Here is a 14,932-nt window from a genome sequence, read left to right on the forward strand (position 1 = left end):
GGGAAGCGTGCCACTTGTCACGCCCAAGTGACCCTTGTGCTTTTCAGTGACTCTCAAATGATTGTACGTTAGCATTATATATGCTTACTAACCTTCCTATTCTTGATTCATTGAAGCAGAGGTATGTGAGTTTGGGTAGAAGATCTCGGCAAAATGGTCAGAGCAACTTCAATATTCTTTTCTCCAATGGAAGCTTGGTGATTCTCTTGGCCATAACATAATGCGATGATTGAGTTAACTCTTAAGTTTCAAGGGTGACATGGTGGAGCAGTGGTTAGCACTGCTGCCCACGGCGCTGAGGACCGGGGTTCGATCCCGGCCCTGGGTCACTGACCATGTGGACTTTGCACATTCTCCCCATGTCTGCGAGGGTCTCACCCCCACAACCCAAAGATGTGCTGAGTAGGTGGATTGGCCATGCTAAATTGCCCCTTAATTGGAAAAAAATAATTGGGTAATCTAAATTTTAAAAAACTCTTAGGTTTCGTGACATTTTTAAATTCTTGTGCTTTTTTGTGGGTGGGGAAGGGGTGGGGGCAGCATGGGGAAAGCAAGGAATAGAACCAGCACCGGTGGAGTCAGGTAACTTTGTGGGTGGTGGACAGAATAGGATTGCTGAAATAGAACATAGATGTTGGAGTGAATTCGATATCAGTGCTTCACATTTTTGTTCCCACTCTGAATCCATCTGAAGCTTGAAATTTGCTGTGACCCTAAGGTGGGGGACAGGGGGGGGGTGAGGGAGAACTGTGCAAGTGTGCGAGGGACGCTATAGTTTGGGGTGTGTGGGTCCAGGAGTCTGTGTAAACTGCCGGGTTTTTATCTAATAAGCACCTACATTTGCACTGGCTTTTTTGAAAGCCAGAATCAGGCCTCAAGCCTCAAGGTCAGTTCGGCCATGCTCACCATTTGAAAAAAACATGACGAATTAAAGGGGCCTCGCAGCTATTAACACTCGGTCAGAGCACCAAGGCAGCCGTTGCTGGCTCAGAGGTGGCAACCCCAAACTGTTAGTTGATCACGTCCCACAAGTTAGGAAACCATTGAGCTCAATAATTTGACAGTCTCTTCGAACATTTCTATTTTCACTTCAGTTGAAATGAAAGCAATCTTGTAAAACATGACCAAATAATTTCAGTGCCAGTGTGGTTAGTTTTCTTGGCTTGCTTTTAAAACTCATGGCCAAATTTATAAATATTTGATCCAGTCATATTTGGTCCTCTGATTTTACAGCCTGCAAGCTGGTATCACGGTTTTGTCGGAGAACAACAGTCAACGCCGAGAAGAAATACCTTGGAAACCATATTTGCTGGAAAGGCATAAATGACAGCACAAAACGACCTGGAAAACCCATAGCCACCTTCTGTCCTTTCTACACGTCAGTTCATTTTGCTCTCAATAACAGCAGATGCTTTGGGGGGGGTCCATCAACAGCCATAATTTGTAACGACATCTGACGGAAAGAATGGTGGCTGGAGACCAAGACAGAGAGTGTCAGCAGGCATCCTCACATGACCATACATGCATGTACACATCCTGGGCACACATCTACTTAGAAACATGCAAACATGCATCTGCAGGGATGAAACTTTTATTCTCCTTTGCATGTTCTCATTGTCAACAATTGGACTGACGTGACAAGACAAGCAACATTCAAACTAACTTGCACTGCACTGTGACTCTTCCAACCCAATCAACATACACAATTGCACTATGAAGCGACTGCTACAGTTATGTACCGTGTCAGGCAAAGATTCTCAGATATTATGGTTGGGAACTCAGTTTGATCACACGATAGTTAAATACCAGCTGGTTGATTTACTGATTATATACCAATTTGGAGTGGCAATGCAACAATGGTAAAGAGATAATTAGAATCAGATTTGTAAAGGCTAATACATAGTGGCAGTTTTAAAAGATCACAGTGAAATATGGCTACTTTGTTTTAATCGTTGGATTTTCTCATCCATTCAGCTGGAAAAGAACATACAGTCAGATTGAGAGTCGCTGTTATCGCACCATCTGTCCCGGTAAATATACCTGCCTGGAATTTCTGCAGGATTCTTCCAATTCTCAGCCAAAGTTACAGATTCCCTGTGGAAGTATTACTCTATCTTTTCCAAGCACCAAGTTGTCCTGCTGTTTTTTACTTTTTCACTTTCCACCTTTTTAGGTTTCCTCGAGGTAAAAAATGTTTCCCAACATTGCCATGTAGCAACTGCCTATTTAGATGTTGCATGAATGTATCTTGAATAATTTGCCTTCTGCCTTTGCCTTCCTTTCTGCAGGGAGTAGCTAGCATCTGTTTGATTCTTGGGGCTGAATTATGTGAAGTTGTGGACTCCGCCCCCCCATCCCACTCCCCGCCGCCTCCCCTCAGCTAAAGAGTCACGTGCAGTCAGCCAAGGGCTGCCCTGCAGCCATTTAATGACCACTTATGAGCTGGAGGTGGGATTTCCACCCTTCTAGGCCACAAAGCCCTGCCTCAGAGAGCTGCCGGCTGGTCAGCAGCTCTCCAGCACCTGGTGACGGAGGCGTGCAACATTGGATTGGGATTTTGGTCGGTGTTTGGGGATCTCACCGGGTGCCAAGTTGGCAAACCATTGCAAGGAGGGTGGAGGGGACCAGTGATCTGGGGTTTGAGAAGTCAATGGGATTGGGGAGGGAAAACTGGAGGGGGGGGGGGTATCTTGTGAGAGGCAGCCTCTGGTGGGCCCAGGGGGATTGTTGAAAAGAGGAACCACCCTCCTGCTGACCCCCAGCCCACGTAGGGACTGGTTGCTTGACCCAAGCCTCACCCTCCTCCGTTAAATCCCAGCAACGGCTAGATGAGGATCTTATGTGGGTTGGCTGAGGAGACCTCCAACGCCAATAAAATAGGGACAGGCGTGCAGGGACAGGTGGGCAGGTCTCCTGCTGGATTTAACAAGCTGCCTGCCTTCAAACCTGCCAGTGGGTGAACATAACATCCAGCTCTTTGTTACAGCGATTGAGTTTAGATGAGAAAGAGGAACTTGTCACTTGATTATCGTCAGATTAACAAAGATGCCGTTGGGAAAAGAGAATGTTTGGAATCATATTCATTAGAAAGCATGAATGTCAATCTTGGTTCCTTTGATCTGCTTCGAGTTATCTGGGTTATTGTATCTTCAGGAGCTGTTTAACAGAGGACAGCAAAGGAGATATGATCAATGTGGATCGAAAACCTGAGATTGCACGTGTTTCAGTCACATTGGTAGATGTTGAGAGCAGAATTCACGTCCATTTGCTTGACTAGGGAAAATATGGAGAGGTCCAAAGAAGAGGTGGAAGTACTTTGATGGAGACTCGTCGTCAATGAGGAGGACATACTTTATAAAACAGGCAAAATTATCCGGAAGCTAAAAATTTGGAAAATAAACAGAAAATGCTGGAAATCCTCAGCAAGTTAATAGTCCCAGCATTTTCTGTTTATGTGAGAATGCTATCCTTGTTTTCATTGTGATAAATATTCCTTATCCCCTGTGGATTCCAATACTTTTGATAAATTCCTGTATCTTTGAACAAATCAACCGTTCATTACATACCTGAAATGACTGTAACGTTTGTATTTTTGTCATTATTCTCATCTCTCTTTTGCCATGCCACAAATATGAAATGCGACTTTCCCTCTTTTCTGTATATTGTTGTAGATCCCTGTGATTCAGGCCCATGTCATAACGGAGGAACTTGTGTTACGGAGACTGTGGATGAGTACAGCTGTTTGTGCCCTCTTGGTTATGGAGGGGACAAACACTGCAGTGAGTATATATGGCGATTTCCTGAACTAAGGACTTGCCCTTTATTTTCAATTGGGTGAATTTTCAGTTAGAATGTGCTAGCATTCTGAAATAAGGCAGTGAATAACATCAGGGAAGTGAAGCATTTGAAAGGGGTCAAGGGACAATTCTACATGTTACAGGAGAGAAAATGGATTGAAGGACACAGAGCAAGAACTGATAGATAGTTTCTGATCTCAGATATAGTGCCAAGCATGTTTTGGCCTATTCATTGTCATAGATGAATCGCTTCATCCTGTAATCTAACTTGAAATATTTTATTGTTACCTTCTCGCGGATTTTAAGAAGGTAATCGGTCTTAAGGTTTGATTGTATTTCCTGGAGTTTCATCAGAGCTCAAACTGATGGAAAGAACAGTAAAACGAGGAAATCAGAATATTGGTCCAAACTGTTTTTTTCCTTCTGCGTGGCTTTTTTGTTAAATTCCTAAAGCATTTGAATAAAATTCTGCGCAGCTGAACAGGCAAATCTCTCACACACCTTTCCCAGATCTTGGAATCTCTGCGATACTCCCAGGCTAATTCAGCAATTGCAACAATTACATCTCTGTACCGGGGGGTCGGTTAACTCAGTTGACTAGAAGGTTAGGTTGGGAAGTGGAGTGATGCCAACAGCGCTGGTTCAATTCCCATATCAGGGGCTGATTTAGCACAGTGGGCTAAATAGCTGGCTTGTAATGCAGAACAATGCCAGCAGCACACTGTCAAATCCCAATGATTTTGGATATGGTTCACAGCAATGGATAACAATAAAATTTACAGGTCTCAATCTGAAAATGATTCTGCTAATTCAAACATTTTGGACAGAAATTTAGTTTTAACAGCCAAGGGTTCACGTGTGGGCAGGAATGGCTAAATTACTGCAAAGTGGCCTTGGGTCAGAAACCTGACAGGATCCCACCCACCTCCAGCTTTAACCAGGGCAAATTTGGACAGGAGTAGGAAATCCACATGGAACAGTTGGGAAAGTAATTTCAATATTTAAATAGGCAATTAATTGTGAATTTAACACAACATGTGCAGGTTAGGTCGGGTTATGGGGATAGGGCAGGGGAGTGGGCCTGGGTAGGGTGCTCTTTCAGAAGGTCGGTATAGTCTCGATGGGCTGAATGGCCTCCTTCTGCACTGCAGAGATTCTATGGATTCTGGTTTTAGCAGCCAGAAAATGTGATTCCCGAGCTCTGTGGAACTCGGCAGGGTGACCAAGGTGAGAACACACTGGAAAGCCATTGTTCAAGTGCATAGCTGCTGGGCTGCCTATGTGAGAGGTTTTCTCTCACTGCATTTGGCATGAGAGGGTGATTTAGCTGATTCACAGGTGACTTCCAGATTTCTGAGAGTCATTTCCCCAACTCATTTGATCTGCACTTTCCTTCTCTCAATTGTCCCTGCAGCCAGGGGGCAGCTTAATGTTGTCACTCTACAATACTCCTTTAATGAGTAAGAGCAGGAAAAACACCAAAATCACTGGTTGCTTTCTCCTTGACCACATGTTGCTCCACATTACAAAGAGGATGGACACAAAGATCCAGCTCCAAGGAGGTAATGCCCCCAACACAGGGTCTACAGGCAAAAGTTCAGCTTTCTTGCCATGTCTAAGCACCAGATACTTCGGAGGCTCAAGCTTCCATGGCAGGTAATTGTTGACATTTTCAGCCTCCTGGAACAAGACCTCCTTCGTTATGGATCCAGCAGCCACCCATTATCAATGGTTGTCAAGATAGCTACTGCTTGAAAGCCAGCCCCGGAATGCGGCCTCTCCCTCGAGTTGTGCACGCTCCTTTTCTGCAACATGAGAAAACTGTAATAAATGTGAGAAATGGATTGTTTGGAGGAAGGAATGACCCCAATAGTGGAGGGGACACTGAGGTATTAGTGAAGGTGTAGGTGGGTGTTGACTGTGCAGATGTTGATTTGAGGAGCTGCCTGGAGAGTGTGGAATGAGCAGATCTACAAGGTGTGTTTGTTCTGAGGAATCGTAGAATCCTTACAGTGCAGAGGAGGCCATTCAGCCCATCGAGTCTGCACCACCCTTCCGAAAGAACACTGCACCCAGGCCGCACTCCCCCACCCCATGCCAGTAACCCCACCCCATCCCAGTAACCCCACCAAACCTGCACATCTTTGGACTCTCGGGGAAATTTAGCATGGCCAGTCCACCTAACCTGCACATCATTGGAGGATACTGGGAAAGGCAAAGTGTGGGGCTTGGCACCTGAAAGTGGAACGCCATTCATCTTTCCTGCCCTCATGAGGTTATTCAACCTCTTTCAGCACTGCATCCAAGCTGCAGCGACCACATGGCGGGTATGAGGGGACATGGGGGGTGAGTGGTTGCCATGAGGTGGTATGGGTTGGCATGGATGAGACATGGGGAGTGGGTGAGGTCTGTTTGATGTTTTGTTGTTTTATTAAACTTCACACTGCCAGTGCACCAAGGCAAGCCCTCTGCCACCCCACGTCTGGACCCGGCTTCCTCCACACGCATTCTGGGGTCACCCACCATAACTTCCATTTTCCCTCTTCCCGCTGGAACCAAACATCCGACCTTCCCGGGTTGTGTTCGTGAAGCTGGGAATTTTTCTGACTGTGCTCCCAACCCAGGGGAAAAGATTCCGGCTGTAGAATTCAGCCATTCAGATTCCTTCTCTCAGGCCCTCGCTCTGTGATTGTTTGGGAATGCTGGATATGAGGCCCTTTGTTACTTTAGTTCAGAGATTGTTAGCTCAGTATAAAAAGAGTGCATAAGGCCAGAAAAGAATGACGTGCATTGGAAATTATGGGTGGAAGTTTGAGCCCGTGTTAGTCGTCAGCAAGAATGGCGACGTAGGCACAAAATTTCACGAGAGTCGGGAAAGGCAATTCTCGCTGGCGCGATCCCATTTTGTGATATTCCGCTCTTCTTGCCTGTGACAAAGCGAAGTTCCCCCCTCAAGAAGGTCAGGAACCTCATTTAAATGCATTGGGGGCTGGTTTAGTCCAGTGGGCGACAGAGCTGGTTTGTGATGCAGAACAAGGCCAGCAGCGTGGGTTCAATTCCTGTACCAGCCGTGAGTTCTGAATTCTCCCTCTGTGTACTCAAACAGGCACCAGAATGTGGCGACTAGGGGATTTTCACAGTAACGTCATTGCAGTGTTAACGTAAGCCTACTTGTGACAATAAAAAAGATTATTATTATTAGTATATAATTAGTGAGCCCTCCGGGGCTTCCTCCCTCGCTGAATATTCATTGCAGCCCCGAATGACATCACGCTGATAGGATTTACATCAGCTGTATAAAAACGAGAACCTAGTGACCTCACCTCTGAAGGAAATATTGGAGGTGAGTGCTCAGGTCGGCATCACCCTCCAGGGTGTCAAATAGAGAGGGTGCATCAGAGTGGGGTTTGGACACCCAGATAAGTCAAACCCAGGCCTGGGGGTGGGGAGGGGGAAGGTGGGGATTGAGTCTTTGCATTTTGGGGTGGGGGGCTTGCTCAGAGGCCTTAGGGGCGCTTCATTACTGTGGACCTCTCGGTCTCAAGGGATCTGGCGGTTGTTGTGCAGATAGTGCTTCTCGGGTCCCCCTTACTGGGCTTATGTTCAGTAAGAAGTCTTACAACACCAGGTTAAAGTCCAACAGGTTTGTTTCAAACACGAGCTTTCGGAGCACGGCTCCTTCTTCAGGTGAATGGAAAGGCTTGTTCCAGAAATGTTTATATAGACACAGTCAGAGATGCCCCGGAATGCGAGCACCTGCAGGCAATCAAATCATCAAAGATGCAGAGAGAGAGGTAACTCCAGGTTAAAGAGGTGTGAATTGTCCCAAGGGCCCCCACCAACAAGCCTGGACTTGCAGAGGCCTACCGACTGAACTGGCTTGGGACAATTCACACCTCTTTAACCTGGAGTTACCTCTCTCTCTGCATCTTTGATGATTTGATTGCCTGCAGGTGCTCGCATTCCGGGGCATCTCTGACTGTGTCTATATAAACATTTCTGGAACAAGCCTTTCCATTCACCTGAAGAAGGAGCCGTGCTCCGAAAGCTCGTGTTTGAAACAAACCTGTTGGACTTTAACCTGGTGTTGTAAGACTTCTTACTGTGCTCACCCCAGTCCAACGCCGGCATCTCCACATCATGGGCTTATGTTGATATCTCTGTGTTGGGATTGCCTTCCTGGAGTGGGAGCTGGAAAGTGGATGGGAGCAGGTAAAATCACAGGGTCACCAGAAGGGCGACCATGAGGTCCCTGGATGGATCCCATGAAATGTTAGGCTGCATGAGCATAGTGAGGGATCCTGACAAGGGGTGATTACCGGCTACGTGAGGGGAAATGACCTTCATGCAGGGGGAGGACGTAAGGAAGGACTTAAGGTCAGAATGAACCCCAACCCTCAGGCTGCAAAATGTAGCATCAGGGCATGAGTTATCTGGATGTGCAACGCCACTAGTTATGGAGGCCAAGTTAACAGGGATGAAACACTAAGTGGCTGATTGTTCAAGTTGGGAGGTTTGTTTAATCCACCGCCCATGAGTGCTGGGAGAATAAAGGTGCCCTCTGAGGATGAAGGTGACTGGAAATTGCTATCTATGAATTGGTGTGTCATGCCTACCGCAGGGGGAAGCCAGTTGCCTAATTAGATCCCTGACCCCTCCTTGATAAGTCAATTGTGCCAATTTAGTCAGTATTGCAATACATGAGTGTCCCACTGATTGGTGCCTAATAGTTAACTCTTTGGGAGCTGAGCCACCAAGCATTGGACTCCGAGCTAAACACTCATCTTTCCATAACCTTGTGAGGTGAGAACACAGGTCAGTTGACTGCACCTATGTGCCCTCAGTCCACACCCTTGGGAGATCACCTGGCCCACTGAGTCTCCCAATGGTCAAAGTGCTTCTGTCAGGTGGAGTTGAGAGGGGCACTGTGTGGAAATGGTCAGTGTGTGAGAGAGGAGGGAGTAAGGCTCATTTGAAAGGAGCATGTGCAAATTGGAGAATATGCACGGGTGGATGTCCCAAATCTTGAGCGGGCTGTGGTTCAGGTTATTGTCAGGACTCCTCATTGCTCACATTTATATTCTCTTTCAGTTTTTGGTTCAAGAGAATCATGGAACCAGTAGAGCTGGCAGTTCTATTGATATCTGTGGCCATGGCTCTGAAGGCCACAGCCGCGCTGAATATTTATGCCAGCAGCTTATTTCATGGCTGTACGGGTGACCGGTGCTGATGTACATAAGTGCATAAAGGAGGTGGAGGATGTGCTATTTGTGAGGGCTCACCAGTACTTAGACTTTGACTGGGACCAGGCGAGCCAGTATGCCAGGACCGTGGGCATCGCACGCATAGCTGGCTGCCCTAGGTAAAGGGTATCATAAACTGTCCCCACGTGGATCTGCATTCCCCATGGTGGCATGTGGCACAGTTTATCAACCACAAGGGACTCCATTCCCTCAATGTGTGTGCAACCATGCCAAGAGCATAATGCAGATGTGTGCCCCATTCCCAGGGAGTGTCCATGAGAGTTACATCTTGGGACACTCGTGGATCTCAACTGTAACCCAGGGAGACGAGCGGCTGGTGGGATGGCTCCTCAGGGTAAAAGGGTACCCACTCAGGCGGTGGCTGATGACGCCAGTGTAGAGGCCCCAATCATCCGCTGAGACTTGATAAAATGAGGCCCATGCTTCTACCCGTGCGCTGGTTGAGCAGGTGATAGGCCTGCTTATGATAAGATGCCTGGACCAGTCGGGGGATCCCTCCAGAACATACCCCAGAGGGTATTCTGCATCATAGTGGTCTGCTGCGCTCTGCACAATCTGGCACCGCATCAGAGAGTGCAGCTGGATGAGGAGGGCATGAAGGAGCACCACATCTTCTCAGATGAGGAGGTCGTGGAAGGCAGAAAAGGACGACCCACGGAGGAGGCGGAGGAAGGACCTTGGGCGTTGGCCAGGGTCCAAATGGGGTGCAGGGGTGGGGACGCCCACACAGTCTCTCGATTTGGGGATGACTGGGACTAAGATGGAAAGACCTCCCCACCATAGGGCATGACAGCTTTTCATGGAGGAGGTCATCGTGATGGTAGCACCATTCATGGCCAGGGCACAAAAACGATATGACCAGGTGATGCAGGAGATTGGTGATGATTTGCAGTGAGGACAGAGCGATGCTCCTCTTATCCTCTGTAACTCTGTCTGACCTCTGACTGATGGGAGGGCTGAGCGCGACTTGCCACTGAATGGGGTGATCAGGGGGCACTGAGAGGGGAACGACACATCTCAGCCGCTACTGCCTCCTCCGAGGTTAGGGGTCCCGATGTATTTCTCCACATACTGACAGGTGGACAGAATCTCACAAGCTTTCAGCTGAGGGCTTCCTCATGAATAAAGAATGCATGAGAAACCTGACTTCTGTTTCGGGAGGACGGGTGGAGAGCGAGCCTGCCCTGAGTGGGGAAAATGGGAGAGGGATCCCGCTGGGAGCTGCGCCTTGGAGCAGCGTGGCATCGTGGTGTCGACAACAGGAGTTGGCGAGGGTCAGGTGTTGGAGATTTATCCGAAATTGATCCACTGTGAGGGAGCCCCAATGGAGAAGTTAAACGGAAGTGGGAGGAAGAGCTGGGGAGGGAGGTGGAGTTTGGATTATGGAAGGAGTCTCTGAGGAGAGTGAATGCATTCTCTTTGTCTGCTAGGCTTAGACTTATTCTATTTAAAGTGGTTCATAGGGCGCATATGAGAGGGCCAGAATGAGCAGGCTCTTTGAGGGGGAGGAGGATAGATGTGGGCGGTGCACGATGGGAGCCTGCGAACCATGTCCACATGTTTTGTGCTTGTCCGAAGCTGGTGTGGTGTGATTCTGGAAGGGGTTCGCTGACTTTATGTCTGAGGTTCTGAAGGTGAAGGCTGTCCCGAGCCAGAAGTGGCGATTTTCAGAGTGTTTGGAAAACCCGGGTGTCCAGGGGGCAAGAGAGATAGACGTCTTGGCACTGCAGGCCAAATTTTCTCTGATGAGGGGAGTCAGGTCACCGTGGAGATAATAATACTCCTACTAAAAATAATAATAATCATCATTATTGTCACAAGTAGGCTTACATTGCAATGCAGTTACTGTGAAAGAGATGTGTTAAGGGGTGCTGCGGGAGACATGACTTCCTCTGGCTACATGAAGAAAGCCATTCATTTACTTCCGACACTGCAGCCCCATCCTTTTATGGAGTGAGCCACAGCCGCCCAGGGCGGTTGGTGACCTTGTTTGCTGGACGTCTGCCCGATCATAGGTAGAGAGTTTCATGCCTCTGCTCGACCCCATCGAGAAGTCTGCTGAGGGCTCTCGCTGGCAAATGTTGTGCGGTCTTTCTGGTGACCATTTCCCCAATTGGACTTGGAACATATGCCGGGGAGGTGTTTAAATGGTGCGTCCACTGATTGCAGAGATTAAGTTGTGGCGGGACGAGTGAATCAGACGCAGCCCACCAGAGGCCTGGTGCGAAACTTGTGGACATTAAAGAGATTAAATATACAGCAGCTCTTGACATCGACGGCGCCAACAGGATTCTCCCTGCTTTTCTCGCTGGAACCGGCACTTTGAAAAAGCATCAGAAAATTCCGCCCTATGTCATTTGGTATTACAGCCAATCACCCATTGCATGCAAAGGCAAAATAGACTCCACACATCAGGCACTCCTATGGCTCTAAGATTGGAAATCTTACTGTGCACGTACATGGTACACATGTCTCAGCATTAGGGTTAGAGCTCAGCGCTTCAAAGGTAACAGGGCATCCCTATCCATAGCCTGTTAAGCAAAGATATGCAGAGGGACAGGTAGTATTGAGGAAGCAAGGGGGCTGCAGAAGGACAGGCGGGGAGAGTGGGCAAAGAAGTGGCAGATGGAATACGATGTGGAAAAGTGTGAGATTATGCACTTTGGTAGTAAGAATAGAGGCAGAGACTATTTTCTAAATGGGAAACTCAGAAGCACAAAGGGATTTAGGATTCCGAATTCAAGATTCTCTTCAGGTTAACGTGCAAGTTCAATCAGCAGTTAGGAATGCTGAGAGAATGTTGAGAGGGCTAGAATACAAGAGCTGGGATGTACTGCTAAGACTGTATAAGGTTTTGGTCAGACCCCATGTGGAGAATTGTGAGCAGTTTGGGGCCCATACCTAAGGAATGGCGTGCTGGCTTTGGAAAGGGTCCAGAGGCCATTCACAATAATGATCCCTGGAATGAACAGCTTGTCATATGAGGAGCGGATGAGGACTCTCAGTCTCGTTGGAGTTTAGAAGGATGAGGGGGGATTTTATTGAAACTTAAAAGATATTGAGAGGCCCAGATAGAGTGGACGTGGAGAGGATGTTTCCACGGGTAGGAAAAACTAGAACCAGAGGGCACAGCCTCAGATTGAAGGGACGATCCTTTAAAACAGAGATGAGGAGGAAATTCTTCAGCCAGAGGGTGATGAATCTGTGGAACTCTTTGCCGCAGAAGGCTGTGGATGCCAAATCACTGAGTGTCTTTAAGACAGAGATAGATAGGTTCTTGATTAATAAGGAGAATGGGGTGAGAAAAATATCAGCCATGATTGAATGGTGGAGCAGACTTGATGGGCTGAATGGCCTAATTCTGCTCTTATGGTCTTATGGTCTAAACTCGGTCTGTACAAATAAGGGCGCCCATAGGTTTGAAAACAGCATCAGTCGGTCAAATAATCTGATATGAACTCAAGTATTGATGGAGATATCAATAGTGGTTCTCTGACAGTTTATGTTGGTTAAATAAACAAAAACAAGACAATGAAAGTGTCTTGAATTAATAGTTGAGAATGACATGTTTTGATATTTGTACTATTAATACCTCCTTACAGATTATGGGGTGGATACTCCACCGCCCACCACTGGTAGTGGGGTTCCCAATCCGGCAGAGAATCGAGCATCGGGGCAAATCTATGCTCCTGTCCCCCGCCAGCAATGGTAGTGAGCTACACGCCCCGCGCTGGTGGGGGGATGCAAATGGGTCATTTGCACCCACTTGTATCTGATTAACAGGCTGTAAGCCTGATTCTCCAGACCCCCATGCTGATCCAGCTAAGTGCTTTGACTTCCTCTTTTTCACAGCAGGAGGCACTTAGCTGCTTTTGATGTGGTGAGGACCTGTCAATCTTAGCATGAGTGTTTATAAACATTGTGGTTAAGCATCAAAGCAGGGTAATGGAGATGCATTCCAGCGTGAAGGGAAAGTTCAATAAATAATCCATCAAATATCTGTCTGTGTGTAATAAAACTGTAAATCACTGGCTAATGCAATGTATTGCTCTATGAAATTGAATGGATTTCAATGGCTAACAAGGTATTTCATGTTGAAGTGTACTGGGCTTTCAAGGAAGCCTCTGACACTTGTAACAGCGGATGTTTTGAACTTATTTTCTGAGGCAGAAGATGTTAGCAAAGGATAAGTAAAAATGCAATGATTTTTCATTCAATTGCCTGAGCTACACTTCAGCTTTCAGGCTATGGGGCGGGAGCCAACTGGCGTGGTTCCAAAGGCCGTCCACGCCAGCCGGCGGAGCGCCAACCACTCCGGCGCAGGCCTAGCCCCTCAAGGTGAGCGCCTGGCCCCTAAAGGTGCGGAGACTTCAGCACCTTTGGGGCGGCCTGACGCCGGAGTGGTTCACGCCACTCCATCCCGCCGGGACCCACTGCCCTGCCAGGTAGGGGAGAATCCCGGCCATGGTCACTGATGAGGGGAGGGACGGTGTCTGATGGTGGTTTCTGTTGGCGGGGTCTGACCGGGAAGCTGGGAGGGTTGTGATGGGGTGGTCTTATTGGGTTCTCTGTTGGGGGTGGCTCTGATGGGGGTTTCTATTGGGGGGGGGGCGTCTGATTGGGGGAGCTTGGGTTCTGATGGCGGGTTCTGATGGGTAATCGAGGGGGGCTGGAGGGGTTCTGATGGGGGGGCTGCGGATGTCTGATGAGGAGTTGAGTCACCCACATCGGTGCATGCTGTGGTGGGGGGGGCATAGTGGTGGTGGGGGGATGGGGTGGGAGTGGATGCACTGACCTGACAGCAAGAGAGTCAGGATTTGTATTGTGGGTGGAAGAGGCCACCCACCAGGCCTCGGTATTGGGCTGCCTCCTCAAAATGGCGGCCCAATACCAAAATTCAAACAGAATCCCATGAGCTCCCCTTCATGCATAAAATTGCCCCTGGGCGCTGCTCCCAGTGCCAGTGCAGACCAGGAGTGCTTCACTCCGGCAGGAGAATGGAGAATCTAGACTTACGTTTCATAACAGGACTAAGATTGCTGGAAATCTGCACAAACAGCAAATGTATCAATCACAATAAACAATTACTTTTCACTAATTGTCCTTTATTGTTTTACGCAGCTGGAAACAGATACCTGAGTAAGTACCTGATTAAAACAATTCACTCAATGGAAGATATCATTTCGAAGCCTTGTCCTCATGAAGAAATGTATTTGCATTCCCCATACAGCATCTGCCGGCATTAGGGACTGTTCTGTTAACTTGATGTTTTTGGTGGATGGATCATGGAACATGGGCCTCGATGGATTCCTTCAAGCTAAAGCTTTTGCTAAAAGACTTCTTCGATCCATCATGACTCTTTCAACAAAACTCTTAGTGGGGTTTGCTCAGTATAGTGACAATGTGAATGTCGAGTTTGGAATGGGACAGTACAGTGACCTCAATGACTTGCTAAAAGCAATCGATGGCATACCCTTTAACGGAGGTAACACTTTCACAGGGAAGGCTCTCCGTTATGTCGCTGAAAATGGTTTCAGTGAAGGCTCCAGGATGGATGTTCCTGAAGTTCTTGTGGTTTTTGCCAATTCTAAATCTCATGATGTGGTGATACTCCCTGAACAACATATGAAAGAGAAGGAATTATTTATTCTGTCTGTTGGAAAAAAACGTATAATAAATCAACTAAACCACATAGCTGGGGATATTCAGCTGGCATTTGCATACAATGATGCCCAGGAACTCTACAGTAAGGTGTCAGAGCTCCGTTCAAAAATATGTGGAATTAATGCACCTGGTAAGTTTTATTGTTTTCTGGGTGGTTGGAGTCTAATAAGTTGCATTTTAGCACAGATTTTAACTCAGGGGGAAATG

The 14,932-nt window shown here is 47.6% G+C and overlaps 1 protein-coding gene across 4 annotated transcripts in view; it reads left to right on the forward strand.

Annotated features, from left to right (window-relative positions):
* The window catches only part of LOC119963255 (von Willebrand factor A domain-containing protein 2-like), a 54,033-nt gene that overhangs the window by 26,416 nt on the left and 12,685 nt on the right, over positions 1–14,932 (forward strand). For all 4 annotated transcript variants that reach the window (XM_038792078.1, XM_038792079.1, XM_038792081.1 and 1 more), the window contains 5 exons: positions 1,234–1,378; positions 1,975–2,030; positions 3,672–3,779; positions 14,183–14,200; positions 14,292–14,855. In XM_038792078.1, coding sequence (XP_038648006.1) covers positions 1,234–1,378; positions 1,975–2,030; positions 3,672–3,779; positions 14,183–14,200; positions 14,292–14,855 — 891 coding nt within the window. The remainder of the gene's footprint in view (positions 1–1,233; positions 1,379–1,974; positions 2,031–3,671; positions 3,780–14,182; positions 14,201–14,291; positions 14,856–14,932) is intronic.

Source organism: Scyliorhinus canicula, chromosome 3 (assembly GCF_902713615.1).
Source record: "Scyliorhinus canicula chromosome 3, sScyCan1.1, whole genome shotgun sequence".
Classification (NCBI taxonomy): Eukaryota; Metazoa; Chordata; class Chondrichthyes; order Carcharhiniformes; family Scyliorhinidae; genus Scyliorhinus; species Scyliorhinus canicula.